We start from the raw sequence: 27063 nt of genomic DNA on the forward strand, positions 1-27063 counted from the left end.
GCACAATTTCTCAATAGCAATTCAATGTCTATTAGTTTTAAGGCTTTTAAAAAAATATGTTTTACTTTGTACAGCCAGGAAGCAGCCCGTTTCCAAAACTAAATGTAACCTCAACCTTTTGCCGAGGAAATCCCTTTACCTCCAGAGAAAATAATAATTTCCTTGACAAAAGGTTGGCATTCCATTTACCCTTTTTAAAAAACAACACATACTTTTCTTACTAGAAACGAAAAATAGTCAAAGAGGCATCTTTTGCACCAGAACAAAGAAAGTTACAAATAAAGTTGTGAATAATTTACATATTTTATAAAAAAATAGTATGTATTTTTACAGATAGCAAATTTTACATATTTATAATAAAATTGTTTTCAGTTTAAAATTGAGGGGAGAAAACAGTTATGTATTTACCTATATATCATCTAATCAGTGATCAGTTATTGACATTCTGAACTATCCAGACGTAAGAAATGAGCAACAAAAAGCCCTTGACTCTCAGGTAATAAAACTGTTGCAAAGTCCATATATTTACCCCTGGGGGTTCTTAATTCTGTTCACACCTTTCTTATCTAAAAATAATCCTAGCACTAATTTTCAAACACATATATGTAATAGATACTTCTTCTATATTAACATTAATCTTCTTAACAACTCTCAGGATAATTTAATCCTAATTTAAAATATCTAGAAACTGAGACACAAAGGTTAAGTAACAGCTTATAAATGGCAAAGCTGTGGGTGGAACTCAAGTGTTTCTTCCTTCAAAGCTTACATTCATTTTTTTCACCAAGTATAAGGATCTGCTTTCTGAGCTAATCAGAATGAAGCAATGGGATGGCAAAGGGCAGGCAATGTAGTAACAGCGAAGACAACTAGGGAAGAAACAAACAGGAAAACCCTAATAAAAAGCCAAAATGAAAAGTCAAAAAAGCATCTCCATATCCCCATTGGTGGCTCTTTAGTGTAGGAATAAATAGCTCCCCATACTCTAGCTTTTGAGGATTTCACTAAACTAATAAACACTAAAATGCCAACTAATAGTCATAACAATAGTCTGTGTCATTAAAAAAAAAAAAAAGCTAGGTTTTGTTCAGGATACTGTGTTAATAAGGCAATAAGGTAGAAAATGTATTGTAACAGAGAAATTTTAATCCAGTGGTTAAGATAAAAATGTTAATACTCAAGGGACAAATTTTAGCTATCAAAATCTTTCAATTTGCAAGCCCCATTCCCTGAGGATATGCCAGGTGTACCAGGTATTACAATAATATTATTTAAATTCATTAGGTTTTTATGCACATATGCTTTAGTTCATGGGGATATGGAAGGAAGAGCTTTGACCAATTAGATTGTTATCATGGCTTATGTGAGCTTATAATAATTGCCCTCTGTTGTCTTCAGAATTAAATTCCTGTATTTTCACTTCTGAAGACTTCAGTAAGGAAAAAGACAAATTCTAAAAACGAAAACAAAAAGTTACTTGGGTAAACTACAATGGGAATTGATCCAGTGACTTTTGCTGCTCATTATCTAAAAAGAAGTTAATTTGATTATTCTAGCAAGACTGAATTTACCTTGGATTACACACTTAATGGGCATACAATAAACAGTTGTTGAGCGAATGAATTTTGAAAGAACAGTTAAGGCAAATACTAAATGATGGTGATTACGATGATGATACTAGACCAAGCTGAGTAAACTCTTTAATTTGTAAATATGCTATTTCATTGTTTCATAATTGAATGTGGTTTTTCCCCAGGAGTGAATGATCCAGGCAGTATGTTTATAACTATTTTAGGAAGGGCTTTTAAAACTCAGCCCATTAATTCTCTTTTGTTCTCAAGCTATTTTCCAACTACTCTATGAAATTTTGTTTGTTTTTCAGAATTCCTGTCTGAGAAGTGTTGTTAATCAGTAAATCAGTGATGAAGTGTTATTGTATGTGGGAAGGGGGAGCATTAATAATTTAGTCCTAAACTGGACACATGAGGATCCAGGATTTAACATTGAAAAGCTGGTTAGAGTGATTCTCTTTCAATACATTGCTCTCTTAGATTTTCTGATCTCAGAAGGACTTTAGATTTCTTCTAACTCAACCTTCCACTCTACAGAGCATTTCTCTCCAGCATCCTTGATGGGTTGTCCTCTGACCTCTGCTTCAAGGTACCCTCTCCTGGAGTTCTGTGGATAACTATTTTATGTTGGATAACCTCTAATTAAACCACCTTTCTCTTTATGTTGAATGGAAATCTTTCTTTGGAATGGCTACTCATTGGTGCTGGGCCTAAACTTTTCATAGCCTCTTAAAAATGTCTTTGTGCTAGCTTTAAATAGGGCCATGATTCTCACGCAACATCTTTGCTGGAATCCATCAGGCACTAAGCACAGGTCACGTACATTCTGAGGATAAGAACAGTCAAGGCTATACTTATGTAAACATGACATTTATCCTGTTGTGTTCTGTTGATTCTATCCATGACCCTCAAAAGAAAAAACAAAACAGTGGATGTCCAGATTTTATAGTCAGAGTTAGAAAAGGCCAATTTCCAAATGTGGAAGTAATGGGGTCAATATTGGAGCACCTTGACTGCTGTTCAAACCCACGCACCTGAAATTCCCTGGACTGTGAACATCTGTTTTAATGGAGTTGACAGCATACTCTGGCCTGTAGGTGCCACACCACACCTAGGGATAAGAAGATAAAGGAAAGTAGTGTGCTTAGGTTCAATCAAAGATTATTTGTATGGGCAGGCCCACTACCTATTGCAAAAATTAAATTGGAATTCTGCATTTCTCAACCATTTGCTCTTCAAATAACGTTCAGAGATAGGCAACCAGGAACATAATTACCATTAATATGAGCTGATAGTCTGTTATAAACAGTGAAAGTCAGTCAAGTCAAATGCTCTGCCACAGCTGATTAAAACAAGAAAACTCAGCATGCAATATCTAATTAACTATGAAATTATGATTCAAGATGATTTTCATATCTATCAATCAAGAAAGATACAATACCTGGGCAAAGTTCAAGAAGAATAGTTGTTTGTGATTTAGGTCAAGTCCAGGAAGTAATTTTTCTTCACCATTCTTTTTAACATAATTTTGATAGGCCTAGGCAGTTAATGAAATAGAAACATGATGTTTATAATTTTCTAAATTTATGTATAAATCTGTGCAAAAGACCATGTAATCCAGTAATTAACCTTTTATATTGGGATCACCATAATAATCTATTTACATATGGCAACCTACAACTATTTCATGGATTAGAAAGAAAACCAGAATTCATTTACAAATGTTCTGAAAATGTCATTGATCAATAAATGTCAGTTGAATGAATGGATGACTTATATAAATGATAAAAAACTTATCTAAATGTTGTTCTATAGATAGATGGATAAGTCTTGCCAGTTGGGAGAATGGATTGCCAAGGGAGTCAGTTTGCAATTACCATATTTAGCTCAGTTACCACTCTTAGCAAAAAAGATTTACACCAGATTTTGAATGATTCATGCCAAAAGTCAAGGGATTCCTTAAGATCTCTTAAAAATAAGTACCCTACGATTCTAAGAATAAAGATGAGCAATTATTGTGGTACCCGGAAGACAGGGCAAAATAGACTGAACCTCAGTTACATTAGGAAGAAGGAATTTAGGTTACTCGAATGTCAGAAAATGTCCTTAATTCTTAAAATTCTATGAATACCATTGAAAAATGTAGTTTTCCTCTACTAAACATATTTAAGGAATTTACAACAAACTTTCTGAGATGTGTTACTTCCAATTTAATACAAAGGAAAGTGGTCAGTTAGATAAGCAGAAGATATATTTCATTTCCTCCTCCTTGCCATTAACACAGATTTATTGAGTCTCTATTATGCAAAGATGCTAGGAACATGGGGAAGACTTGAGCCTGCTCCCTCCTAGGGAGCTCACAATCTAGCAACAGGACAGAGTATTAGATGCTATGATTTCATGTATAAAAATTATAATTTGCTTCATTATAATAAGTCTATACTTGTTTTAGGTGAAGGTCTTCATGGAAGTACCATCAACCCAGATTTTGGTTGCATTTTTACAGCAATGATTTTTAATCTGTCTGAATATTAGAAATAACTGTGGGAGTATTAATGGTGCCAATGCCTTCCACTTCCAGGCAAGATGGAGTCAGAGGGACTGGATTTACCTTCCTGCTGAAACAACCAAATGATGGACCAAATATATGAAACAATGGTATGCATAACACTGGACATCTGGCAAAAAAGAGAATGATCCCTCTGAGATGGTAAATAAGGTAAGCCCTATAACTGCCCCAGCTTACTGTCTTAAGCATTTCCAGGCTACAACGTAGAGAAAGGAAACTCAACTGGAGCCCAAGGGATGGCCTTAGTTGAGAAGGACCCGAGAGTTCAAAACACCAATGACAGGGTCCTAAAGAGGAGAAAGCTATACAGGAGAGGATCTCTAGAAATCAGATGGGCCCCTCAAGATTCACACAGTAGGGTCTTGCCTCAGCAGGGGAGAATAATTGTCCCTAGACTGAGCACTACCCTAGTCCCATCTAACAAGTTGTAAAAGCAAGTTTGATCCGGAAGGATCAAACCATTTCTGAGGAATTTAATCGTGTCTAAGAATAAAGCTCAAAATGTTTGTAGGAAAACAAAAATGTCTAGGACCCTCAAGGTAAAATGCACATTGCCTGGCATCTAGTCAAAATATTACCAGTCATTCAAAGGAGCATCAATCTACCATCCCCCAGGGTTCTGCTGGGACTCATTCTTTTGTAAACTTTGCAGGTAGCTTAACCAAACCACACATTTGGATCATCCATGGTCACTGCCAAGACACAGGCCCTCCCAGTCATCTCTCCCACACTGTTCTGAAGCTTCCCCTTTCCTGGCCCAATCACTGAGGCCCTCCCTCTCCCCTCTAACTCATACATTTCTATGGTGGAAAAATAATCTTCCATCCTCATCCACTGCATAGAATATTACACACATCTTTGTCTTAGAGAAGTCTGGTTTTTCCTGGGGCACTTTATCCCCTGTACCTTCTCAAGCAGATGCTGCTCATTGTCCCAAATGTCAGCTACCTCAGGGTTGGAAGAAACACTCAAAACTACCCTCACTCCTTTTTTGTTGCTTCTAAGACCATTATTCTTCTATTCTTTTGTGAAAATCTCCACTTTTTTTTTGTGCACATGGCATCAAATAGACCACCCTTTAATCCCTGCTCTAATCATCAAATAATGACATATTTTATGGAGGATTCACAGCTGTGTCTCCAACACTGAGAATAGTGCCAAATACACAGTAAAGTCCTCAACAAGTATTTGCTGAATGCAAGAATGAATGGAAGGCTAAATGAGATTCTAAGGGATGTTCCATCAATATACTCCTCTGGGTATAATAGTCTGGATGACTACAAGGCCATGTGTTGGAGCTATATCACTTCAGTCTCTAGCTGGGTCGTTGTAACCGGACTGTGGTTTATGCTGATTATAGTCCCCAAATATTGCTTCACCTGCTGTGAAACTGAGGGTCTTATTTAGTACATTGATCAATGACTAAAATAATCCTTTTGATGAGGCACCTTTTCTAAAACATTTATTTCAGAACTTATTTCTTAGAAAAATGTTGCTTCCTCTGTGAAACTTGCATGTCTCCTCATTTTTGCTGATATAACATTCCAGGTTTCCTCTTCTCAGCCTCTCAGAAACCTAGACTGTTCAGCTCAATCATAACCATACTGCCCTTTCTGGTTAGCATACTTACCATCCCCTTTTCCCCCATGTATTTTTTACTTCCTATTCATTGTTCACTGCCTACATTATATGTGCCTTTTGCAAAAGGCTTTAAATGAATGATTAAATATGATAAATATATACTCCAATCACTAAAATGGGAAAAAATATTATTACTCACTCTGTATGCTTGGCCAATACCTCCATTATCAGCAATATTTTCTCCCAGTGTATTAATTCCATTGAGCTGTTAAAAAACAAAAGATGTTTAAAGATCCTTACCTGTATTTGGATTGTTAAGAAGGCATCGATAATGCACTTAAGATTGGATATATCTATTCTTCAAAAAGTTAAAAATAGAAATACCATATGATCCAGTAATTTCACTACTGGGTATTTACCCTGGGGAAATGAAAACACTAACTTGAAAAGATACATTTACTTACTGCAGCATTACATTAGCCAAGTCATGTAAGCAACCCAAGTGTCTATGGATAGACAAATGGATAAGGAAGAAGTGAAACATGGCAACACATATACACAATGGAATATTATACAATCATAAATAAAGAATGAGATAACATGGATGGACCTAGAGGGTATTATGCTAAGTGAAATAAGTCAGACTGAGAAAGACAAACACCATACGGCTCCATTCATAAATGGAATCTAAAAAAAGTGAATAAACAAACAAAAAGCAGAATCAAAACTATAAATACAGAGAACAAACTGATGGGTGCCGGAGGGGAAAGGGTGGGGTTTGGGCAAAATGGGTGAAGAGGAGACGGAGATATAGGCCTCCAGTTATGGAATGTGTAAGTCACGGGAATAAAAGCAGAGCATAAAGAATACAGTCAATGATACTGTAATGGCTGTAATGGGACAGATGGTAACTATACTTGTGAACATAGCACGATGTATAAACTTGTCAAATCATTAAATTGTACACCTGAAATTAAGGTAACATTGTGTGTCATCTATACTCAAATAAAATAAAAGCATCAATAAAAACAACAACAAAGATTGAATATATCTAAAACTTTTCAAGAGAATGTGAACATACATGCTGTCCACCTGCTAGGTCCCAGGAGAAGTTTCCATACTGGTACACCATGCATTGGGATTGGTCTTTAAAATTATTTGCCGACTGTTGAGTCCACCAGTCAACAAGGTCTCCATCCTTGTTAAAATTTCTGCCTGTAATATAATGATTTAAATAAAAAGGGAACTCATTACATCAAGAATTACAATAAGATATCTTTAATTCAAAAAGCAAGGACTGAAATACCACTGTGTGAGGGAACACTCAATTGGACAGGTAATGAGAGGAATTGCTCCCCTTTCTCATCCCGTGTTGATGAAACATGCACTGTGAGGGCCTGCTTTGCTGATGGGCCTTAGTATTGATCCAGGCTTTGTACCTACGTGGTTCCTGATATCTCAGCCAAGGCCACCAGCTAAGCCACTCCTGAAATCGTGCCTTGTTTCTCTTGGATGGTTTTCATATGGACCAAGTCTGTTTAATTTGGTATTTTGAGATTGAAAAACACTTTTTGTTCTGCATTCATTTCCTATCTCAAAGCCCTCATGAGACACTGAGGACTCAGAGTTTCCCTCTACTTCAAGCACAAAGAAAGAGTTGTCCTTCCTCCTAGAGCTTTCCTGCTAAACCTAAATACCTCGATCTTTCCCTTTTTTGAGCTATAGTGGCATTTGTTAGATGCCATGTTTTAATACTTCATTTTATCATCCTTTTAAGTAGTTACTTATGATGTAGTGAATGAGAAGAGGGCTACAAAGATAAACTACTTGAACTCACATCCTGATTCCACTAATTTCCTAGCTTTGTAACTTCGAGCAAGTCTTTCATGTGCCTCTACTTTTTTCTATTAAAAAAAAAATGGAAGTGGTATTAGTACCCACCTGAGAAAATTATTATATACTTGAATTGAGTTAACAGACATGTAGTAAGTCCTTTCCAAAATTGTACCCTTCTTGTCACCTTTTCTTTATATGGCATTAAAGTTTATTCTAGTTAAGGCTTAATTATTTTCTATTATTTTCTTCCTATCTTCTCTCCACTTGCAAACCAATTTTTGTCCTAGCTTCAACTATCACTTCCCTATGTATCTCATGTCTTTACTTCTATGTCTCTCAAATTTCATCGAAACTCTAAATCTCTTTTTGCCATTTGAGGCAGCATATAAACATTTAAGTGTCCATTATTTGCAAAGTCCTGAATTAGGTAAAGGGTGCAAAAAAAAAAAAAAAAAAGGCCCTGTCTATTAGCAGTTTAAAAGTCTTACAGGCACCTTACTTTTTGATTTTATATCTGATTTTAAGACATGAATCCTGTCCTCTAGAAGTCCAGATAGATAATACGTAAACAATCATGAAATAAGACCAAACATTATCATTGGTGTTGACAAACATCACAGTGTTTTCTCAATGTGAATATTTGTGTTATTCTGTCAGAGTGCAAAGCACACAGTGCTCATCTTACAACTAGACATTTCTGATCTTCCTAAGCAACAATTTAAAGGGAACGCTAAGAGTATGATTATTAGCCAATGATACCCTGATGATTAAATGTGTTCTTGTATTGACCAAGTATAATAACTCTATTCAGGTTTATTAGGATGTGTCTCAGCCAAAGGAAAGTGTCCACTGAACTTTACCATTGTCATCGAAGCCATGGGTGATTTCATGTCCTATGACCATGCCGATACCCCCGTAGTTCAACGAGTTAGACTGCTGGGCACTGAAGAAGGGGGGTTGCAGAATGCCAGCTGGGAAGACTACAAGGAAAGAAAATGGTTAAAGATGATCTGTGGCATTCTTCTTTGATGGCAGGCCTGGGCTGGGCTTTCTGCCTGCTGAGCTACACTTCCCAGTTTTGTCAGTTTCACTTAATTGTATACAAAAATCTTCTGTGATGAAACAAATGTAGGTCTTTTATGATTGATGACAACAAAGAGTTCATCCCAAAGCGGCACCATGATCTATGATTTATAATCACAATTCACTTTACAAACTCTGCTAAGATTGTTAGCAGAACTACGAGGAGTTTGGAGCTAGGGGAAATTATCATCTTCACTCAGAAGGACTTTTCCCCACTGCAAATATTTGGGAGAAACAGTTACTTAATAACACAAATACTACTTTTTTAAAAAAAATAACACAAGTATCATTTTTAATGTCATCTCTAACATTTTATCCATCTACAATAGCTTGTTAAATAAACAGAACTACTCAATCGGAGGCATCCCCCAACCACATTGCCCTATGTTATTTTCAACAAGGCATCTATGGCTATTTATTTCCTCATTTTTGGTTGTTGTCTTTCTTATCATCCTCACCTGCTCCAGCACCTCAAATATCAGTCCTTTGAGAGCAGACATTTGTGTGTCTATATGTATATTTGTTTGTTTATTTGTTGAGTCCATTTGTTTTTTTTACTCATTATGTCCAGCACCTAAAACTAGAATGATGCCTGGAACACAATAGGTGCTTAGGAAATATGTTGATAGGTGAATAATCAACGATAAATGAGTGAGCAAATAAATTTACCATGGTGTCCCAGAGACTACTAAATAAATAAATCACCTATTTTTTATGTCTACGCTGACATCTGCATTAACTTAGCTAGCTTTCTACACTTAGATGTCTCACAAACTTTAAATTTCATGTGTCAAACATCAAACTCATCATTTTCTCTTCTAAGCCATCACTCTCTTGACTTTATTTCTACTAGTGGCATTTGAAGGGTCTCAATCACACGACATGAACATTTTCTACTTCTCTTACATACCTGTTTTTTTATTTTTTAGGTATTTTATGTATTTGTTTTTTACCAAGTCTTACACAGTCTACTTAGGAAAAGACCAGGTCATGTACCTTCCTTCTAGGAGCATCTCTTCTGTTTATTTCCTCCTATCAGTCTTATTGCCATCATCCCACCTCCTATTATCATTCTTTGTCTTAAGAATTACTTGATTTCCTACATGATCTTTCCACTTCCTGTCTCACCCAACTATAACCTATCCTAAATCTAATCCATCCTGCAGCCAGATTAAAGTGTAACTTTGGTCATTATCACTCCCTTCTAAAAAGCCTTCCAAAGGATGGCTGTGATGCTTTCTAACTAAATACAGCATCTTCTTCCTGACCTTTGACTCCGTGGTCCTCTTCTACTTCATCTCTCTCATGCCCTCTCCTCTGCTCATAATGCTCATAACTTAGCAATTTCATCTTTCATGTTTTAAAATTCTAGTATCTACTGAATTATGTTCTGTAATAAAAAAAAATCTTTAGCATCAACACCTATTGCATATAAAGCCCTAAGGGATCACTATGTGGGACTCCAAGAACACAACAGAAGGGCCCTGACCTTAAGAAATCTAAGATCGAGTTCACATAGTAGCAAATGTTGTTTCTTTATCTTTCAGGTGGGGAGAATATGGCTGAGCCTGGCATGGATTTCAAAGATAAATATTAGATGTTTACAGAGGAGACTTTAAAAATATGCTGGACAATTTAAGTGCTCTTCAGAACTTAAAAAAAAATCTGGAAAGTTGCCATAACATCCAAATGACAAAATAATTAGAAAATAAATACTGCTGCCCTTGGAGGATTTTGATGAAAGTTATACCTCACATATAGCCGCCTGAGTTATCAACAGTGCCAAGAAATTATTTTTAGCTTAACGTATTAAAATTATGTGCAGTACTTTATTAACTTAAAGTGAATACTATCTCCCACACTATGTACTTTGATTAAAATCCACTTTTTATATAAAATGTTCTTATGAAACGTGCTATCAAGACTAAACATTAACTGTAAAGATCCTGCTGCTTTAATTACATCCTGATATGTCATTCTTCAGGCAAGTGATAAGATTTTTTTTTAAAGATTTCATTTATTTATTTGAGAGAGAGAGAATGAGAGATAGAGAGCACGAGAGGGAAGAGGGTCAGAGGGAGAAGCTGACTCCCTGCTGAGCAGGGAGCCCGATGTGGGACTCGATCCCAGGACTCCAGGATCATGACCTGAGCCGAAGGCAGTCGCTTAACCAACTGAGCCACCCAGGCGCCCCAAGTGATAAGATTTTTGTGGCTCATATTAAATACTAGTCTTCAAGTTCAGCTTTGCAAATTATGATTTCTCCTTTTACACTGTCAGCTAAATCTCAGTGATGAGGATTTTCCCCATTAGCCAATTGCTGTTACTAGTAGACTTCATAACTTGATAACAACCAACTGCTTAGTTGTACATTTTTTATGTTCATGATTGTCAACAAGTTAGTTAATTAAATAAGTCATTGGTCCATGAAACAAAAAATTATGTTTCTTCCTATCTCCCATGCCCTCACTTCCCGGGTTTAGTTTTTTAAGGCTGCAAACAATTCAGTTTTAGAATCTTTGATATAAAGTTAGATGACATCAGGTAAAATCAATTTTGGGTGGAAAAAGTTAAATATTATTTTTTACATTAAATGGATATCAATATGTTTGGAAACATTTGCTCTTGATTTTCAAGTCTGAAAATAAGATTCCTAAGAACAAGTAAGGTAACTTTACAAAATTTAATTATTTCAAGGTAGTCATACACCACCCAGGCTGAATACACTAAATAATCCATAGAAGGTTTCTGAAGCTCTATGGAGCAAATGTGTGGGAAATAAGAGACAGTGAATTAAACACTTTCGGTATGCCTTCCTGTCTGGGAAATTGATTTTTTTTTTTAAATTGACGTGAAGTGGCAGGGGTGCATAAAATTTAGAATATAGTCTATCTGTGTGAGTTATAACAAAAAGTGGTTGGAATTGAATTAAAAAGAAGAAATTATTAATATGAATAACTCCTTATATGATAATAAAACAAGTTCTTTTTTGCCATAACATAGAAAGGCCAATCCCATGAGAAATTGCATGTGATCTAATTTAAGGTATTTGTGTGAGGATGGAAGGGTCATTTATGAGACATATGCTATTTTTTTTTAAAGATTTTATTTATTTATTTGAGAGAGAGCACAAGTTGGGGGAGAGGTAGAGGGAGAAGTAGACTCCCCACCAAGCAGGGAGCCCGATTCGGGGCTCAATCTCTGGACTCTGGGTTCACGATCCAAGCCAAAGGCAGAGCTTAACCGACTGAGCCACCCAGGCATCCCGAGACATATGCTATTCTATACCAATTCTAATTCTATAATGCATCATATCAAAATTAAAAGTTGTATGTATGTAAACAGACACACACACACACGCATAGCCACAAACTCACTTTTTTTTTTGAAGGATTTCTTTCTTTTTTAAATTTAAAAAATTTTTTTTATTGACATATAATGTATTATTTTTTTCAGAGGTATAGGTCTGTGATTCAACAGTCTTACACAATTCACAGCGTTCACAATAGCCATACCGTCCCCAATGTCTATCACCCAGCCACCCCATCCCTCCCACCCCCCACCACTCCAGCAACCCTCAGTTTGTTTCCTGAGATTAAGAAGAAAGATGAAGGTCTGGATCTTCAATTACTTTTAGTTAAGACAATCCCCACTTTGAAGATTTAAAAGAATTCTCAAAGAGAAAATGTACACGTCAAAGATTTCTTGTCTTGCATGACACTTTCCCCTCTTCTGAACTGCTGTTATTAGCAGATAAGCATATGCAAAGACTTTAACAATTTTTCAGATTTCGAATTTCTATCTGATACATTTATCTTGAGAGTCTTTAAAAGGTCTTTCTTATTAAGAATGCTTATTGTAGCCAATTCTTGATTATTCAGAGGATAACTATTTTGTGAAATGTTGGGCCACTTTTACCTTCTTTTTCCTTTTGCCATGTGCTTCTTTGGTTTGAGGGTATTAAGTTCAAACTGAGAACATTCCCTGGTCTTCTCTGATCAGGGAATCTCTGAGGTGAACCAATTTTGAGCTGGGTCCAGGGATATGGGGTAATTCAGAACCAAGCAAGTTAACTGTCTTGATCTAAACTGTGTGGATCTGCTCTACAGAGGGGCTGAAGGGATGAACGTGCCAGGGTGGTCCTACTGAGGGTCTGTATGGGTCTTCTTGTTGGAATGAATCAGTATCAGGTCTGATAGGATCCAGGGTCCTTCCTGAGCTGGATTAAAATGAAGCTATATCCCTTAGTCTATCCTAATACAGAACAAAGGCCAGGCTGTCTCCCTTTGCCTTGGAATTCCATTAAAAAAGGTCATTATCCTGTTTAAGTTCAAGTCCAGAATCATCTTACACTGACAGAACTACTGAATATCAAAAAGAAGGCTTCAAAGTGGGGGCGCCTGGGTGGCTCCGTCAGTTAAGCCTCAGACTCTTGATTTCGGCTCAGGTCATGATCTCAGGGTCATGAGATCAAGCCCTGCTGTGCTGGGTGTGGAGCCTGCTTAAGATTCTTTCTGTCCCTCCCCTCGACTCCCTGCCTCCCACCCCCACACACGTGTGTGAACATGCATGCTCTCTCTCTTTCTCAAAGAACAAAACAAAAAACAAAGGGAAGCCTCTGCAGAGAGAAAGATGCCTCTAAGAAAGGGTCTGAATGGTTTCTGGGACTACATTGCAAAAGATAGACTGCACGGGTTCTGAGTTGATCATTAAACAGGCGCTGGTCTGAGTTTAGGTAATCATTGCACTAGCTAGGAAATGTATTAGCTTAGACTTTGAGCTAATTGGTTTTGATAGGTGCACATGCCTTCCTTATTATTTATATGTTATATAAACAAACTTTTCTGATTATTTTATATAATTCATTTTCATGTCATGAACCAAAATAAATTCCAGATGGATTAAAGGTTCATTTAAAAAATAAAAACCATAAAAATACTAGAAGAAAATGTAGATAGTTTCTTACTTTAACTCTTCCTAGGTTTAAAAGCAATGGGGAAAGCTACAATCAAACTTTAAAATAAAATAAAGGTCATAATTTCTTTTAAAATTTGTATGAAAAATCTAGCAGGATTTTTCATCATTTCTAATCTAATCTAATTAGTAACAGAATTCATGAAAAATTGAGGTTCAGGGCAGACTCTGAGATGTTTACTTTAGAATAATGCTGAAATTATCTTCCCTTTTGATTCCTGATTGCACTTAGAAATGAAGGGCTGAACTAGGTGCACCTGGAGAAGCTGATTGTAGGGTTTGTTTAGTATACCCTCGGTAGTACTGAAACTGTTGGGTGCCTTTCTACATAATTCAAATCCTTGGGAAAAAACGGGTCTAGCTATGTAATGCTTAAGAAAGAATTTAAAGATCTCAAGGTCTTCCCAGGAAGAGAATCAATATATCTTTGTTATAGTAAGCCATTTAGTTATTCATTATATCATTCACTCATGTACTAATTTCTACAGATTCCTATAGTATTACTATTAGTGAGCATATATTTTTTTCTTTTTTGATTAAAAGTAGTTAAGTAAATGCAATCTCATACGGTTCAACCTAATATAACCGACTTTTCAACTTTCTGAGACCTTTGGAGTTGTCTAGAAAAATAGGTGATACAGATCAGGACCATCTCCACCAGAGCCAGCTTACAGAATTGCCAGGAGAACTGGATCTCTGCAAAGCTGGTTCTTGGAACCTTAAACCCTTTAAGATTTTGATGCTTAAGGAGTCCTAAAGTCAATATAACTTAATGGAGTTATAAGAGATGTTTAAAAAGTATTTAGAAATAAAATAAAAGCACTTAGACATAAGATAAACCACTTAGCCACAAATGAGAACATTGCAAAAGAAAGAAAATCACTTAATGTAATTTGTACTAACTTAAAATTTGCTACTATAGTGAAAAGAGGTACATGGATGCATTTACTTTCAAGGAGTATATTCAATGAATCAATAATTCAGCCTCAGCTGCGCTTTTATGGGGAGTACTATAAATTGGACATGCAAAGCACTACAAGTTGGTAACAACAGAGGCATATTAAAGAATTATTTAGGAATAGGCCTTACCTATCTGATTTCTGCCTGAAGAGTAAAATGCATTGACTACAGCTGCTCCGCTTATCCACCTATGGAAAACATAAGAACTCGTTACAAATTATACTATTAGTATCTGATTCAATTTGCTCACCACAATAAAAGCATTATTACTATTCCAAGATGAATCTTAACTTTCTGTGTGAAATATGATCAACAAATTAATATTAGCTCACTAGGTGAGATATCTCATTTGAAAGTATTTCTACTTCTTGAAAAATCAGAATATATCCAGGTCTACAATCCGTCACCTCACTTGTATGAATTTTTGTGGAAGCAAACCCATTCAGATGTATCTTTTTGGAAATTGCAAATGGATTGACATTATATTGAAATATGTTTACCTTTATGTTCCTAATACTAGGTAAGTATACCAACAATTCTGGAGCAGTTGACAGAATATTGAAATTCAAGTTGTTAAAACTTCAGATTCAAGTATAAATTTTTCTTAATTTCCTAGTTTATTTTGACACTGCGATATCCCCTTGTCAGGTAGTTACTTTCGGGTAATCTGCCTCTGATTACTGCCATCTTAAGTTTTTTTTTTAATGCAGCATTCCAGCTAATTGAGCAAAGGTATACATTTGTATGAAAACTGCAAAATGAAATCCAGGTTGTTCATAAGTAGATTTGTCTGTCTGTCTGTAGGTGCCAACGTTCCCATGTCTTTCTGCTCAGATGTTATGATGATGGCATAACAATAATCATTGTTGGAATATTACTCAGCCTTACAAAAGAATGAGATCGTACTATTTGTGGCAACATGGATTAGCCTAGAGAGTATTATGCTAAGTGAAAGATGTCAAGCAGAGAAAGGCAAATACCACATGATTTCACTTATATGTGGAATCTAAAAAACAAAACAAATGAACAAACAAAAAGCAAAAACAGACTCATAAATACAGAGAACCGACTGGCGATTGCCAGAGAGGAGGGGTGTGGGGGCGTGAGCAAAATGGGTGAAGGGGAGTGGGAGGTATAGACTTCCAGTTATGGAATGAGTAAGTCACAGGGATGAAAGGCACAGCACAGGGAATACAGTCAGTGGTATTACAATAGGGTTGTATGATGACAGATGGCAGCTACACTTGTGGTGAGCATAGCATAATGCATAGAGTTGCAGAATCATTGTGTTGTACACCTGAAATTAATGTAACATAGTATGTCAACCATACTTCAATAAAATAAAAAACAAAATCATTGTTATGCACCTTTTTGCAACAGGAGTAATATCCCCATCTTAATGGACCATTACATATATCTTTATACAGTCAATGAAAAATGTACAATTCTTGACTTCAGATAACCTCTTAAATGTCAGCACACATGTATACACTTAAGACAATCCTATATTATTAGCTAATGGTTTCATTGTAGTTATACCACCTTCAGGACAACAATTAATGGGCAATTATTATCCTACTTATTGAAGGAGTTTACAGTAATCAGTACAATGAGATTAAATCAGAACTGTTTCCAGACCCTGCTTTGCAAGGTAAGCAGTACAAAGTCAGCTGCCCATGTCAGCATTTTAGCTACAATTTCAGTAACTATTGTGGGATGTCAAATGGGAGTCTTATTTTGATCTCTCAAAAAGAACTGAGAGAGGGCCACATATAACTGATAAATTCTAATTAAGTATGGGCTTTATCTCCAATAACATGATGAAGACATTCATATAAAAAATTGGGGAATTAAAAAAAATCCAGATAACATTTCTGTGAATTTTTCTTCAGAAAGAAAATAAGTTTGAAGACAGAGGGGAGATGGTTGATCAATGTGTTTCTTTAGTTTGATGTCACTGTCATTTTAAAAAGAGAAGAATATTTTCAAACAGGATGGTGTGACTGATACAGCAGTTTGTCCCAATTTCATCACAGCTGAGTCATCAGTATTTTAATTTCTTGCAGGTTGAGGATTACAAGCATATAATTGTATTTATTTTAATTCAACTCTACTCAATTTCCACATGATTTGTGATGACTCACAACAAAAATATGCAAACCCGGGGGTGGTAAGACTAAAATCAAGAGATCAGAAACTATACAGAACAAGTAGATTTTGTTTGCGTGACCAAAAAGCATTACAAAAGGAAATACTTATATAAGTAAAAATCATGATCAGGAAAAATGATTTATCAGGACTATGTTTACCTATATTCACATAATTATTATGACTTAGGGTCAAGTATGGTTCTAAGTTGTCTGGCAGGAGGGACAAAATGGAATATATGCTCATGCTCCCCGTGAGGAGAAACAGCATTCCTTACAGTGATTCTTTAGAAAAGGCATTTCTGATGTGTCCTCAACATTTTGATAGCAAATATGGCAGCAGATTTTATGCATAAATAGCTTAAAATTATTAATTTTAATTGTTATAAAATTGATTTGACATGTTTCCAGATCTCAGTTGTTTTAAGGTTCAGTTTCTCCATTATGAACTGATTTAGTAACAGTATACTCTGCATGGACTTTTACAGGTAATCACAAATAATAGGCAAACTGGTTCTGAACTCAGGCACATGCTAAAAAGGAAAGACACAATGAGCCAATCCAAAATGTGTTCTTAAAATAAGTAGAGTACAGAGGGAAGGAGTTTGATATATGAAACTAATGTTTCACACAACAACAGAACTCAAAAGCAGGGTATAGACGAAGTTTATACACCCTTTTCATGTTTATTCCTTTTGTAAAAATAAATGTCATACCTTTGTTTTAGTGCTTTTCTGCTCTTCTCTTATATTACCGTGAGGGGTTTAAGATTGCATTTTGATTCATGTTTATAACTTTCCAGGAGGGAGTGTTTTACATATTAAAATGTCCACGGAGAGTTATACTTTCAAGAAAATACGAAGCTATTTATGACCACAGAACTCTCAAATAAAATTAGAATTATGGTGGTTAGTTCACAGAGCACTGGTGTGTAGTGTTTGCCTTTTCTTCCTTGAGAACTTTCACCATGCATCATCAGACCACCACCCCTGGGTGAGTACCCAGATTCAAAAGCACAGAGCATACTGTTCCTGGGAATGACAGGAACCTATAGTACTGTGATTGGACCATTACATCTTTTTTTTTTTTAAGATTTATTTATTTATTTGAGAGCGAGAGCAAGAGAGAGAGAGTGCATGCGTGTGAATGAGGGGTGGGACAGAGGGAGAGGGAGAGAATCCTTAAGCAGACTCCCTGTTGAGCGGGGAGCCAGGACGCAGGGCTCCATCCCAGGACCCTGACATCATGACCTGAGCTAAAACCAAGAGTCAGCCACTTAACAGACTGATCCACCCAGGCACCCCTGGATCATTACATCTTAAATAAAATGATGATAACAGCTAGAGGTTCAATGTCTAATATGTCTGGTCAATCATGAAATATCTCATTACGTTACAGTAAAAGCTAAATTAGGGCAAAGAAATATTTTTCAAGTTAAATGGTGATGTAACAAAAACTATAAGTTATTCTGATTTGGATGCAGCCCAAAGTTTCGGGAAAAGCTTCCATTTATGGGACACATAAATTTGATGCTAAATAGCAGCACAGAAAAGAGAAACTGCACGACAGAAGAGAAAACCAAATGGAGGTGATTCTCGCCCTAAAATACTGGAAAGTGCAGGTTACTTGAGAATACCTTTCAAGTCCAGACTGGAGGCCAGACACTAGCAGCCTCCTGGAGCAGGTATCAAACCCAAGAGATGAAGTAGTACCCTGTTCTTTGATTTTTCTTCCAGCCTCCCATGGTCTCTGTGTGTAGGGGTTTGGGTGTGTGTGGTGTTCAGTGAGGAATAGGAAAGCAAGAAAGAGGAAAACTTTATTTTTAATTTTGGAGCCATAATTTTGTCAGGTGAACTGATTCTTGTTTGGAGGCATTCAACAGAACAAAGAAGGGCCCCTATAAGTAGCATGGCCCTCAAAGCTGAGCTAACAGTGTGGATGGGAAATACAACTGAAATACCCTTGAGAGGGGGACCAGGTGTTTCTCTTCTATCTCTTATTACCCTGAAGAAGCCAGGAGGTGAGGAAATGAAAGCACAAAGACATCATTTTTACAGCAAGGAAGAAAGGCAGAAGTCGACAGCCTGATCCTGCAAACTTTTGGATGTAATAAACCCACTGGATTGCAAAAGCACCTGGAGTAAAACGCCTCTTTTACCCACTCATGTGTAACTTTCAAACTTAAAACAACAAAATTGTTAATGCCCCTTTCCCTAAAAGCATTCAGTTTCCCAGCATCTAGTGGTCCCAGAGCAAGTCCTTTAAAATCAGCAGTACAAAACAATGATTTTCTCTATTTTCCTCAAGTACTGGTGGAAAGGAGAATTCTCATTTTCAACTGCAGTAACCACTGTAACCCTTTACATTTATTCATATTCTCTCACCAAGCCTTCAGAGTTTCCTAGATACCATCCATCTTTCAAGCCAGTCATAGAAGACAGATGACACCTCCAGTTTTCAGGTATAGAAACTAAGGCACACCATGTTTCTCTGACTTTTTCCTAATACACTTACAAAGTGATACAATTCGGAAAGGCATATGTAAACTAAAGGGAAAGGGGAGCCTCTCATCTTCCACTCCAGCTCAGTACGATGATGAATGCCATTTCCTTGCCAAACTCTTTAAAATATAAGTGCTCATTTTTATTTGCTTATCTTCAATATACAAAACTCACTTTTATTTATATACACTAGCAATGAACAATTCAAAAAGGAATTAAGAAAACAACTCCATTGACTAGAATCAGCATGCTGTACATTACATCCCTATGACTAATTATTTTATAACTGGAAGTTTATACATCTTGATCCCCTCTACCTCTATTACCCACCCTCAAACCACCCTCTGCCACCCTGGCAAGTACCATTCTGTTTTATGTATCTATGAGTTTTGTTTGTTCATTTGTTTTTTAGGTTCCACATATAAGGGAAATCATACAGTATTTGTTTTTCTCTATCTGCCTCATTTCCCTTAGCATAATACCATCAAATTCCATCCACATTGTCAGAAATGGCAAGATTTCGCTCTTTTTTATGGCTGAGTAGTATTCCATTGTGTATATGCGTGTGTGTGTGTGTGTGTGTGTGTGTATGATGTATATGTATAAATATATATATATATATATCTCACATCTTCTGTATCCATTCATCCATCAATGAACACTTAGGTTGTTTCCATATCTTAGCTATTGTAAATAATGCTGCAATCGATATAAGGAGTGCATATATCTTTCTAAATTAGTGTTATTATTTTCTTTGAATAAATACCAAGAATTGGAATTGCTGGATCATATGGTAGAGTTCCATGTGTACTTTTAGGAAACGCTATACTGTTTTCCACAGTGGCTGCACAAATTTATATTTTCACTAATAGTGCACAAGAGTTCTCCAGACAACACTTATTTTTTCTTTTTGGCAATCATCATTCTAATAGGTGGAGGTAATATCTCATTGTGATTGATTTGCATTTCCCTGATTAGTAACATTGAGCATCATTTCATGTGCCTGTTAACCATCTTGTAGGTCTTCTTTGGAAAAATGTTTATTCAGATCTTCTGCCCATTTTTTAATTGGATTGTGGTATATACATAGACACACACACATATACACACACATATATATATGTGTGTGTGTGTGTGTATGTACTTTGGATATTAACCTCTTATTGTATATATGATTTGCAAATATATTCCCCCATTCAGTAGGTGACTTTTGTTGAGTTAATGATTTCCTTTGCAGAAGCTTTTAATCTGATGTAGTCCCACTGTTTATTTTTGCTTTTGGAGTCAGATCCAAGAAAATCATTCCCAAGACCAATGTCAAGGTTTACTGCCTAGGTTTTCCTCTAGGAATTTTAAGGGTTTCAGGTCCTACATTGAAGTCTTTAATCTATTTTGAGGTAATTTTTGTGTATGGTATATTTCTCTAGTTTTATTCTTTTGCATGTGGCCAGTTTTCCCAACACAATTTATTGAAGAGATTATCCTTCCCAGTATATTCTTGCCTCTTCTGTCATATATTAACTACCATATATGTGTGGATTTATTTCTGGGCTCCCTGTTGTTCCATTGATCTATATCTGTTCTTGGGCCAATACCATACTTTTTTTTTTTATTACTATACCTTTGTAATATAGTTGGATATTAGGGAGCATGATACCTCCAGCTTTTATCTTCTCTCTCAAGATTGCTTTGGTGATTTGGGATCTTTTGTGTTTTCTATACAAACTTTAAGATCTTGTTCTGTTTCTGTGAAAAATACCTTTGGAATTTTGATAAGGATTGCATTGAACCTGTAGATTGCTTTGGTAATACGGACATCTTAACACTACTAATTCTTCCAATCCAGGGGTATGGAATATCCTTCCATTTATTTGTGTCTTCTTCAATTTCTGTCATCCATGTTTTTTTGGTGTACAGGTCTTTCACCTCCATTTCTCTCCTGAGTTTGGTGACATCTTTAAGACCATTACTTTTAACTCTTTATCAGATAAGTTAGTTATCTCCATTTCACTACAATTTTTTTCCTGAGGTTTTAACTTGTGCTTTCATTTGGAACATATTCCTCTGATTTCTCATTTTGTTTGACTCTTTCTGTTTGTTTCTATGTATTAGGCAAAAAATTGTTGAAGGAGTGGTCTTGTGTAGGAAAGGAACCTTATCTTTCAACTTTGCCCTAAGTCTTTGTTGCCTCTCAAGCTTTGCAATTGTCAAAGCAACCTGATTTATTCGTCATAGGTCCCAGTTGTTGATGGTGTGCCAAGATGTGTCAGTGCTCCAAAGAGTGAAATCTCTTTAGTACCCAGTTTCAGGTTGATTGGAAGGCCCTCAGGCAGCAATATCTGAAGTGTGCAAGTATATACAGTTTTGAGGGACTACAATCATAAACCCTGCTGGCCTCCAGACCGAGTGATCTGCAAGTGTCTCTGGGTTATAGTTATAAAAATTGGTACTTCAGAAGAGTGTATAAGCTCCTTTTTGGGAGGTACTGGGGAGATGTAGTGAGGCTGAGGGAGAGCACAAAGATGGTGTCCCCCAGCCTACATTCTCTGAGAGCACCTCCATAGCCTCTAGATTTGTGGCAAACTTGAAATCTGCCACTCAGACTGAAGCTCCACGACAACAGATCTTTTTATAGAAATACTGGACGTGTGTTTCAACCTGCTGTCTGTGTAGTGCCCTGAGGGTGCTTGCCTGCCAAAAACCATCTCTCAAATTGTTACAGTCCTATGGAATCCAGGAACACAAGACCCTTGGCCACCAGAGCCAGTTAATTAAGGAACACCTCTGTGTTTCCTGCATGCACTCGCTGGTTTCAGCAAGGCAGCAGAATAGCACAGAGTGAGGCACTCTTGCATATGCTATCAAGGTAGAGAGAGCAAAACTAGTACCCACCCCTGCCTCTGTCCCCACAGAGTCCCAACAGGCCAATGCCCTTAACAGATGCATTAAGATTAGCAAATGAATTTCCTTCACATATAGTCTAGGCCTTTTTCAAACTGCTACTTTTGTGCTGATCCCTGGAGTGAATTGAGTCTGCAGGTGAGCCCTTTAAAAGAGTTATCTCCATTCTCTCCACCCCTTTGCATCTCTTGGATTTGAATCCCGTTAGTTTTCACAGGCAACATCTCTCCATTGCAGGTCTCATGGGTTGGGGTGCCTGAGGTGGGGAACAAACTCCTCACTCCTCAGGAGGAAGCTCTGAATTTATGAAATCCCTCCTGATTGTGGGTCACCGTACCAGGGATGGGTTTCTGGCAAGGCCACCTATCTGCCTCTCCCACCCATCTCTTTTACTGTTTGTCATAAAGAAACTATCCAGCTAGTTTCCAGGTCTTTATCAGAGGGAATTGTTCTATATATAGCTGTAGATTCAGTGTGTACATGGAAGGAAGTGAGTTCAGGATCTTCCTATGCCACCATCTTGGACTGCCCCTTTGAAAGTGCTCCTTTTAAAATTGCCTCACAAAAGAGCCTAGATGTCCATCAACAGATGAATGGATAAAGAAAATGTGGTATATGTACACAATGGAATATTATGCAGCTATCAAAAATGAAATCTTGCCATTTGTAATGAAGTGGATGGAACTAGAGGGTATTATGCTAAACGAAATAAGTCAATCAGAGAAAGACAATTATCATATGATCTCACTGATATGAGGAATTTGAGAAACAAGAGAAAGGATCATAGGGAAGGAAAGGAAAAATGAAACAAGATGAAACCAGAGAGGGAGACAAACCATAAGAAACTCTTAATCTCAGGAAACAAACTGAGAGTTGCTGAAGTGCAGGGGGGTGGGAGGGTTGGGGTGGCTGGGTGATGGATACTGGGGAGGGTATGTGCTATGGTGAGCGCTGTGAATTGTGTAAGACTGGTGAATAAAAGACCTGTACCTCTGAAACAAATAATACATTATATGTTAATAAATAAATAAATAAATAAATAATAAAATTGCCTCACACTTAGGTTTCCCCCTTACCCTAATACACTTCAGTATGCAACGTCTATGCTACATGAAGTCTTTCTAGAAGACCCATCATGACCAGACTAAAACAACAGCTACTATTTAATGATCACCTAAGTTATATGACAGGCACATTATACGATATATAATACAACCACCTGATAAGGCAGAAATAGATGTTATTTTCCTCAGTTTGTAAAGGAATCATTGATGCTCAGAGATATTATGCAGGTTGTCGAAATTTACACAGTAAGTGTCAGAGCAAGAATCTTAACCCAGGGCCACCCACTGTCTAACTCCCACATTCCACCATCCCCCCATCCCTAACCTGACTGCAAAGCACAAGCTCTTTCCACTGTTCCATAAAGGGCAGTATTTTTTACCCAAAGGTAAAAGCACAGTAGGACCAAAGGGTCCCATTAAACTATTCATTGTTGTTGCATAAGAGTTGTTAACATAACTGAAGTACTCTGACTCCTATTCTGACACGACATTGGGAGAATCCACTTCTCTTTCAACCAAATGCAACAGAAATCACTAACCTGGTTTTCCCCCTAGAAGTCAACCAATTGCATGTGGTTCTAAGTTTGGCAACAAGGCACAAACTTGTACATTTATATGCACAGATGTATGGCACCTTCACTTGTGTGATATACCAAATTCAGAGAAATTCCCAAACTGGGAAATAATGGGTGGGTGGATCACTTCTGTCAGAATTTTCTTTCTTTTTTTTTTAAATATTTTATTTATTTGACAGAGAGAGACACTGCAAGAGAAGGAACACAAGCAGGGAGAGTGGCTGAGGGAGAAGCAGGCTTCCCACTGAGCAGGGAGACCAATGTGGGGCTCGATCCCAGGACCATGTGACCACGACCTGAGCCAAAGGCAGATGCTTAACGACTGAGCCACCCAGGCACCCCTGTCAGAATTTTCTTTTGGTGACTTTTTTCCTGATTTAGAATAATCTTGTGATCTTTCAGGAAAGAACTGAAACTTCTTCCATCCCATATAACCCTTAGCAATGATATAACTTGACATTATTGTCTGTCTAGCTCTATTAGACAGTAACTCCATGAAGGCAGTGATGTTCTTTTTTTAAAAATTGTAGTAAGAACATGTACCAGAAGATCTATCTTTTTAACACATTTTACCACATTGAAGTATACATTATTGTAAACTGTAGATACAATGCTGTATAGAAGATCTCTAGAGGTTATTCATCTTGCTTAAGTTAAACTTTATACCTGCTGATTAGTAACCGCCCTCTCCTCCAGTCCCTGGTAATCACAATTCCATTCTTTGATTTTATGAATTTGGCTGTTTTAGATATCTCATATAAGTGGAATCATGCAGTATTTGTTTTTGTCTGTCTGGCTTATTTCATTTGGCATAATGTCCTCATGTTCATCCATGTTGCTGTATATTGCAGAGTCTCCTTCTCTTTAAAGGCTAACTGGTATTCCATTGTTCGCATATACCACCTTTTCTTTATTCATTCATCTGTCAATGGAAACAAGTTGTTTCCACATCTTAGCTGTTATGAATGATGTAATAAACATGGGAGGGCAAATATCCCTTAGAGATACTGATTTCAATTCTTTTGGATATATATTTAGAAGGGGGCTTGCTGGGTCATACAGTAGTTCTATTCTAATTTTTTGAGGAAACCCATACTGTTTTTCATAGCAACTGCACCATTTTGCATTCCTACCAATGGTGTGCAAGGGCTCCAATTTCTCCACATCCTTTACCAATACTTGTCTTTTTTGTTTGTTTTATCATGATCATCCTGACAGCAGTGATGTATTAGCTCACTGTGATTTTGACCTGCCTTTCCCTGATGACTAGTGATGTTGAGCATCTTTTCATGTGTCTGTTGTCCATTTGTATGTCTTCTTTGGAGAAATGTCTATTCAAGCCCTTAGCCCATTTTTAAATTGGCTTATTGCTTTTGTCGTTATTGAGTTTTAGAAGTTCCTTATATGTTTTGGAGATTAACAACTTACCAGAAATATGATTTGCCCTATTTTCTCCCACTTCATAGGTTGCTTTTTCATTCTGTTCATTATTTCCTTTGCTGTGCAAAAACTCTTTGGTTTGATATAGTCTCACTTGTTTATTTCATGCTGTGTTCTCAATTGTATCTCTAGGGCTTAGAACAGTTTAGGGAACATGAGAGGCACTCAATGTGTCCTCCAAGAGAGATGACCCTCTCATCCTGGGACGCTGGAGGGGGGAAGGCACTAGGCCTAGGTGAGGCACTGCTGCTATGCAGGCTGTAGAGAGCCATGGCCACCAAGAACCATGCACCAACTGAACATCATTCCCTCAAGATGGTGCAACAGTGTAAAGATTCCAGAATTCTTTTGCAAAATTCTCCTAGTTTAAAACTTCATTCTTTAAATTATTTAATTGCCCTCTCTATTTCCCCTTCCCCTCTAAAAACAAAACCAAACCAAACCTTCCTTGGATGCTAATTAAAAAAGCAGAAATGGGGGCACCTGGGTGGCTCAGTCGGTTAAGCGTCTGCCTTCAGCTCAGGTCATGATCCTGGGGTCCTGGGATTGAGACCTGCATTGGGCTCCCTGCTCAGTGGGGAGTCTCCTTCTCCCTCTCCCCCAGCTCATGCTCTCTTTCTCTCTCAAATAAATAAATAAATAAATAAATAAATAAATAAATAAAATCCTAAAAAAAAAAAAAGCAGAAATGTTTTACCCCTATCACGATGAGCACTAAGTAATGTACAGAATGGCTGAATCACTATACTGTAAAACCTGAAACGAATATAACACTGTATGTTAACTATACCGGAATTAAAACAAAAAAACTTAATTAAAAAAAAAGCAGAAATGTTTTTACTACTAAAATGTGTTTTGCTTATGGTCCCAAAACACACTGTAAAAGCACAAAGCCTGTCAGTTTAATGGGAGCATAAAAGATTGGAAATCTAAAATTTTAATCTATTACAACATGTGTAGAACATGAGCATTCCAAGGCTGATACTGACATGGGGAAGTAGAATGATTTGTCCAAGTTTGGTCTAGCTGTTATTCTGTCTTTCTGGCTCAGTAATACTTGATGAGCCAAATAATCTTTTTTGTAAATCTTCCCCACATATCTATGCTCATGGAGATTCATTTGTGTCTCAAGTTTCCAGCACTCTGCACATCCACCCTGGACAGTTCCTATCAACGCCACCTCTGTACCACCTCATTTACCCATATATAATTTACATAATATATATAATGCCCACATATATAATATAATAGCCCTCCATACTGTTTTTCTTTGGATAACCAAGCTCACTGATACAGGACTTCATGAGAAAGAAGACTGGCTCTAGAAATAATACAGTGAAGGGGAAGCATCAGAAGGGATATTTTTTTTGGTATTATTTATTTATTTTTATTTTTAAAAAGATTTTATTTACTTATTTGTGGGAGAGAGAGAGCACAAGCAGGGGGAGCAGCAGGCAGAGGGAGAAGAAGCAGGCTCTGCACTGAGCAGGGAGTCTGACGTGGGACTCGATCCCAGGACCCCGGGATCATGACCTGAGCCGAAGGCAGACGCTTAACTGACTGAGCCACGCAGGCGCCCCCAGAAGGGATATTTTATAAAGAAGTGAGGTACTTCTCTACCTCTGGAAAGTATGTTCCTTTTCTCTTGAGTCACTTGATGTGTAGAAGCCAAGGAGGAAAACTGTTTGGCTCTTATCAACCTTCACAGTTAGGGCCATAGAGTCTTAATGCTGGAAAGAACCTTAGAGATGTTATACAGTCTACATCAACCCGCTCATTTTATAAATAAGGAAACTACATGCCTTTTAAAGGCCACAGGTGGTAAATGGCAGCACCAGGACACTGAGAGAGCTCATGACTC

The 27063-nt window shown here is 37.0% G+C and overlaps 1 protein-coding gene across 6 annotated transcripts in view; it reads right to left on the reverse strand.

Moving 5' to 3' along the window:
- Window positions 1-27063, reverse strand: part of MME (membrane metalloendopeptidase) — a 105868-nt gene that overhangs the window by 7292 nt on the left and 71513 nt on the right. For all 6 annotated transcript variants that reach the window (XM_025880096.2, XM_073898339.1, XM_073898354.1 and 3 more), the window contains 6 exons: window positions 14704-14762; window positions 8418-8537; window positions 6803-6936; window positions 5921-5986; window positions 3013-3108; window positions 2606-2682 (listed from right to left, as the gene is read on the reverse strand). In XM_025880096.2, coding sequence (XP_025735881.1) covers window positions 2606-2682; window positions 3013-3108; window positions 5921-5986; window positions 6803-6936; window positions 8418-8537; window positions 14704-14762 — 552 coding nt within the window. The remainder of the gene's footprint in view (window positions 1-2605; window positions 2683-3012; window positions 3109-5920; window positions 5987-6802; window positions 6937-8417; window positions 8538-14703; window positions 14763-27063) is intronic.

This window comes from Callorhinus ursinus, unplaced genomic scaffold, assembly GCF_003265705.2.
Source record: "Callorhinus ursinus isolate GAN/ISIS: 27379988/994484 unplaced genomic scaffold, GSC_fseal_2.0 scaffold1, whole genome shotgun sequence".
Lineage (NCBI taxonomy): Eukaryota > Metazoa > Chordata > Mammalia > Carnivora > Otariidae > Callorhinus > Callorhinus ursinus.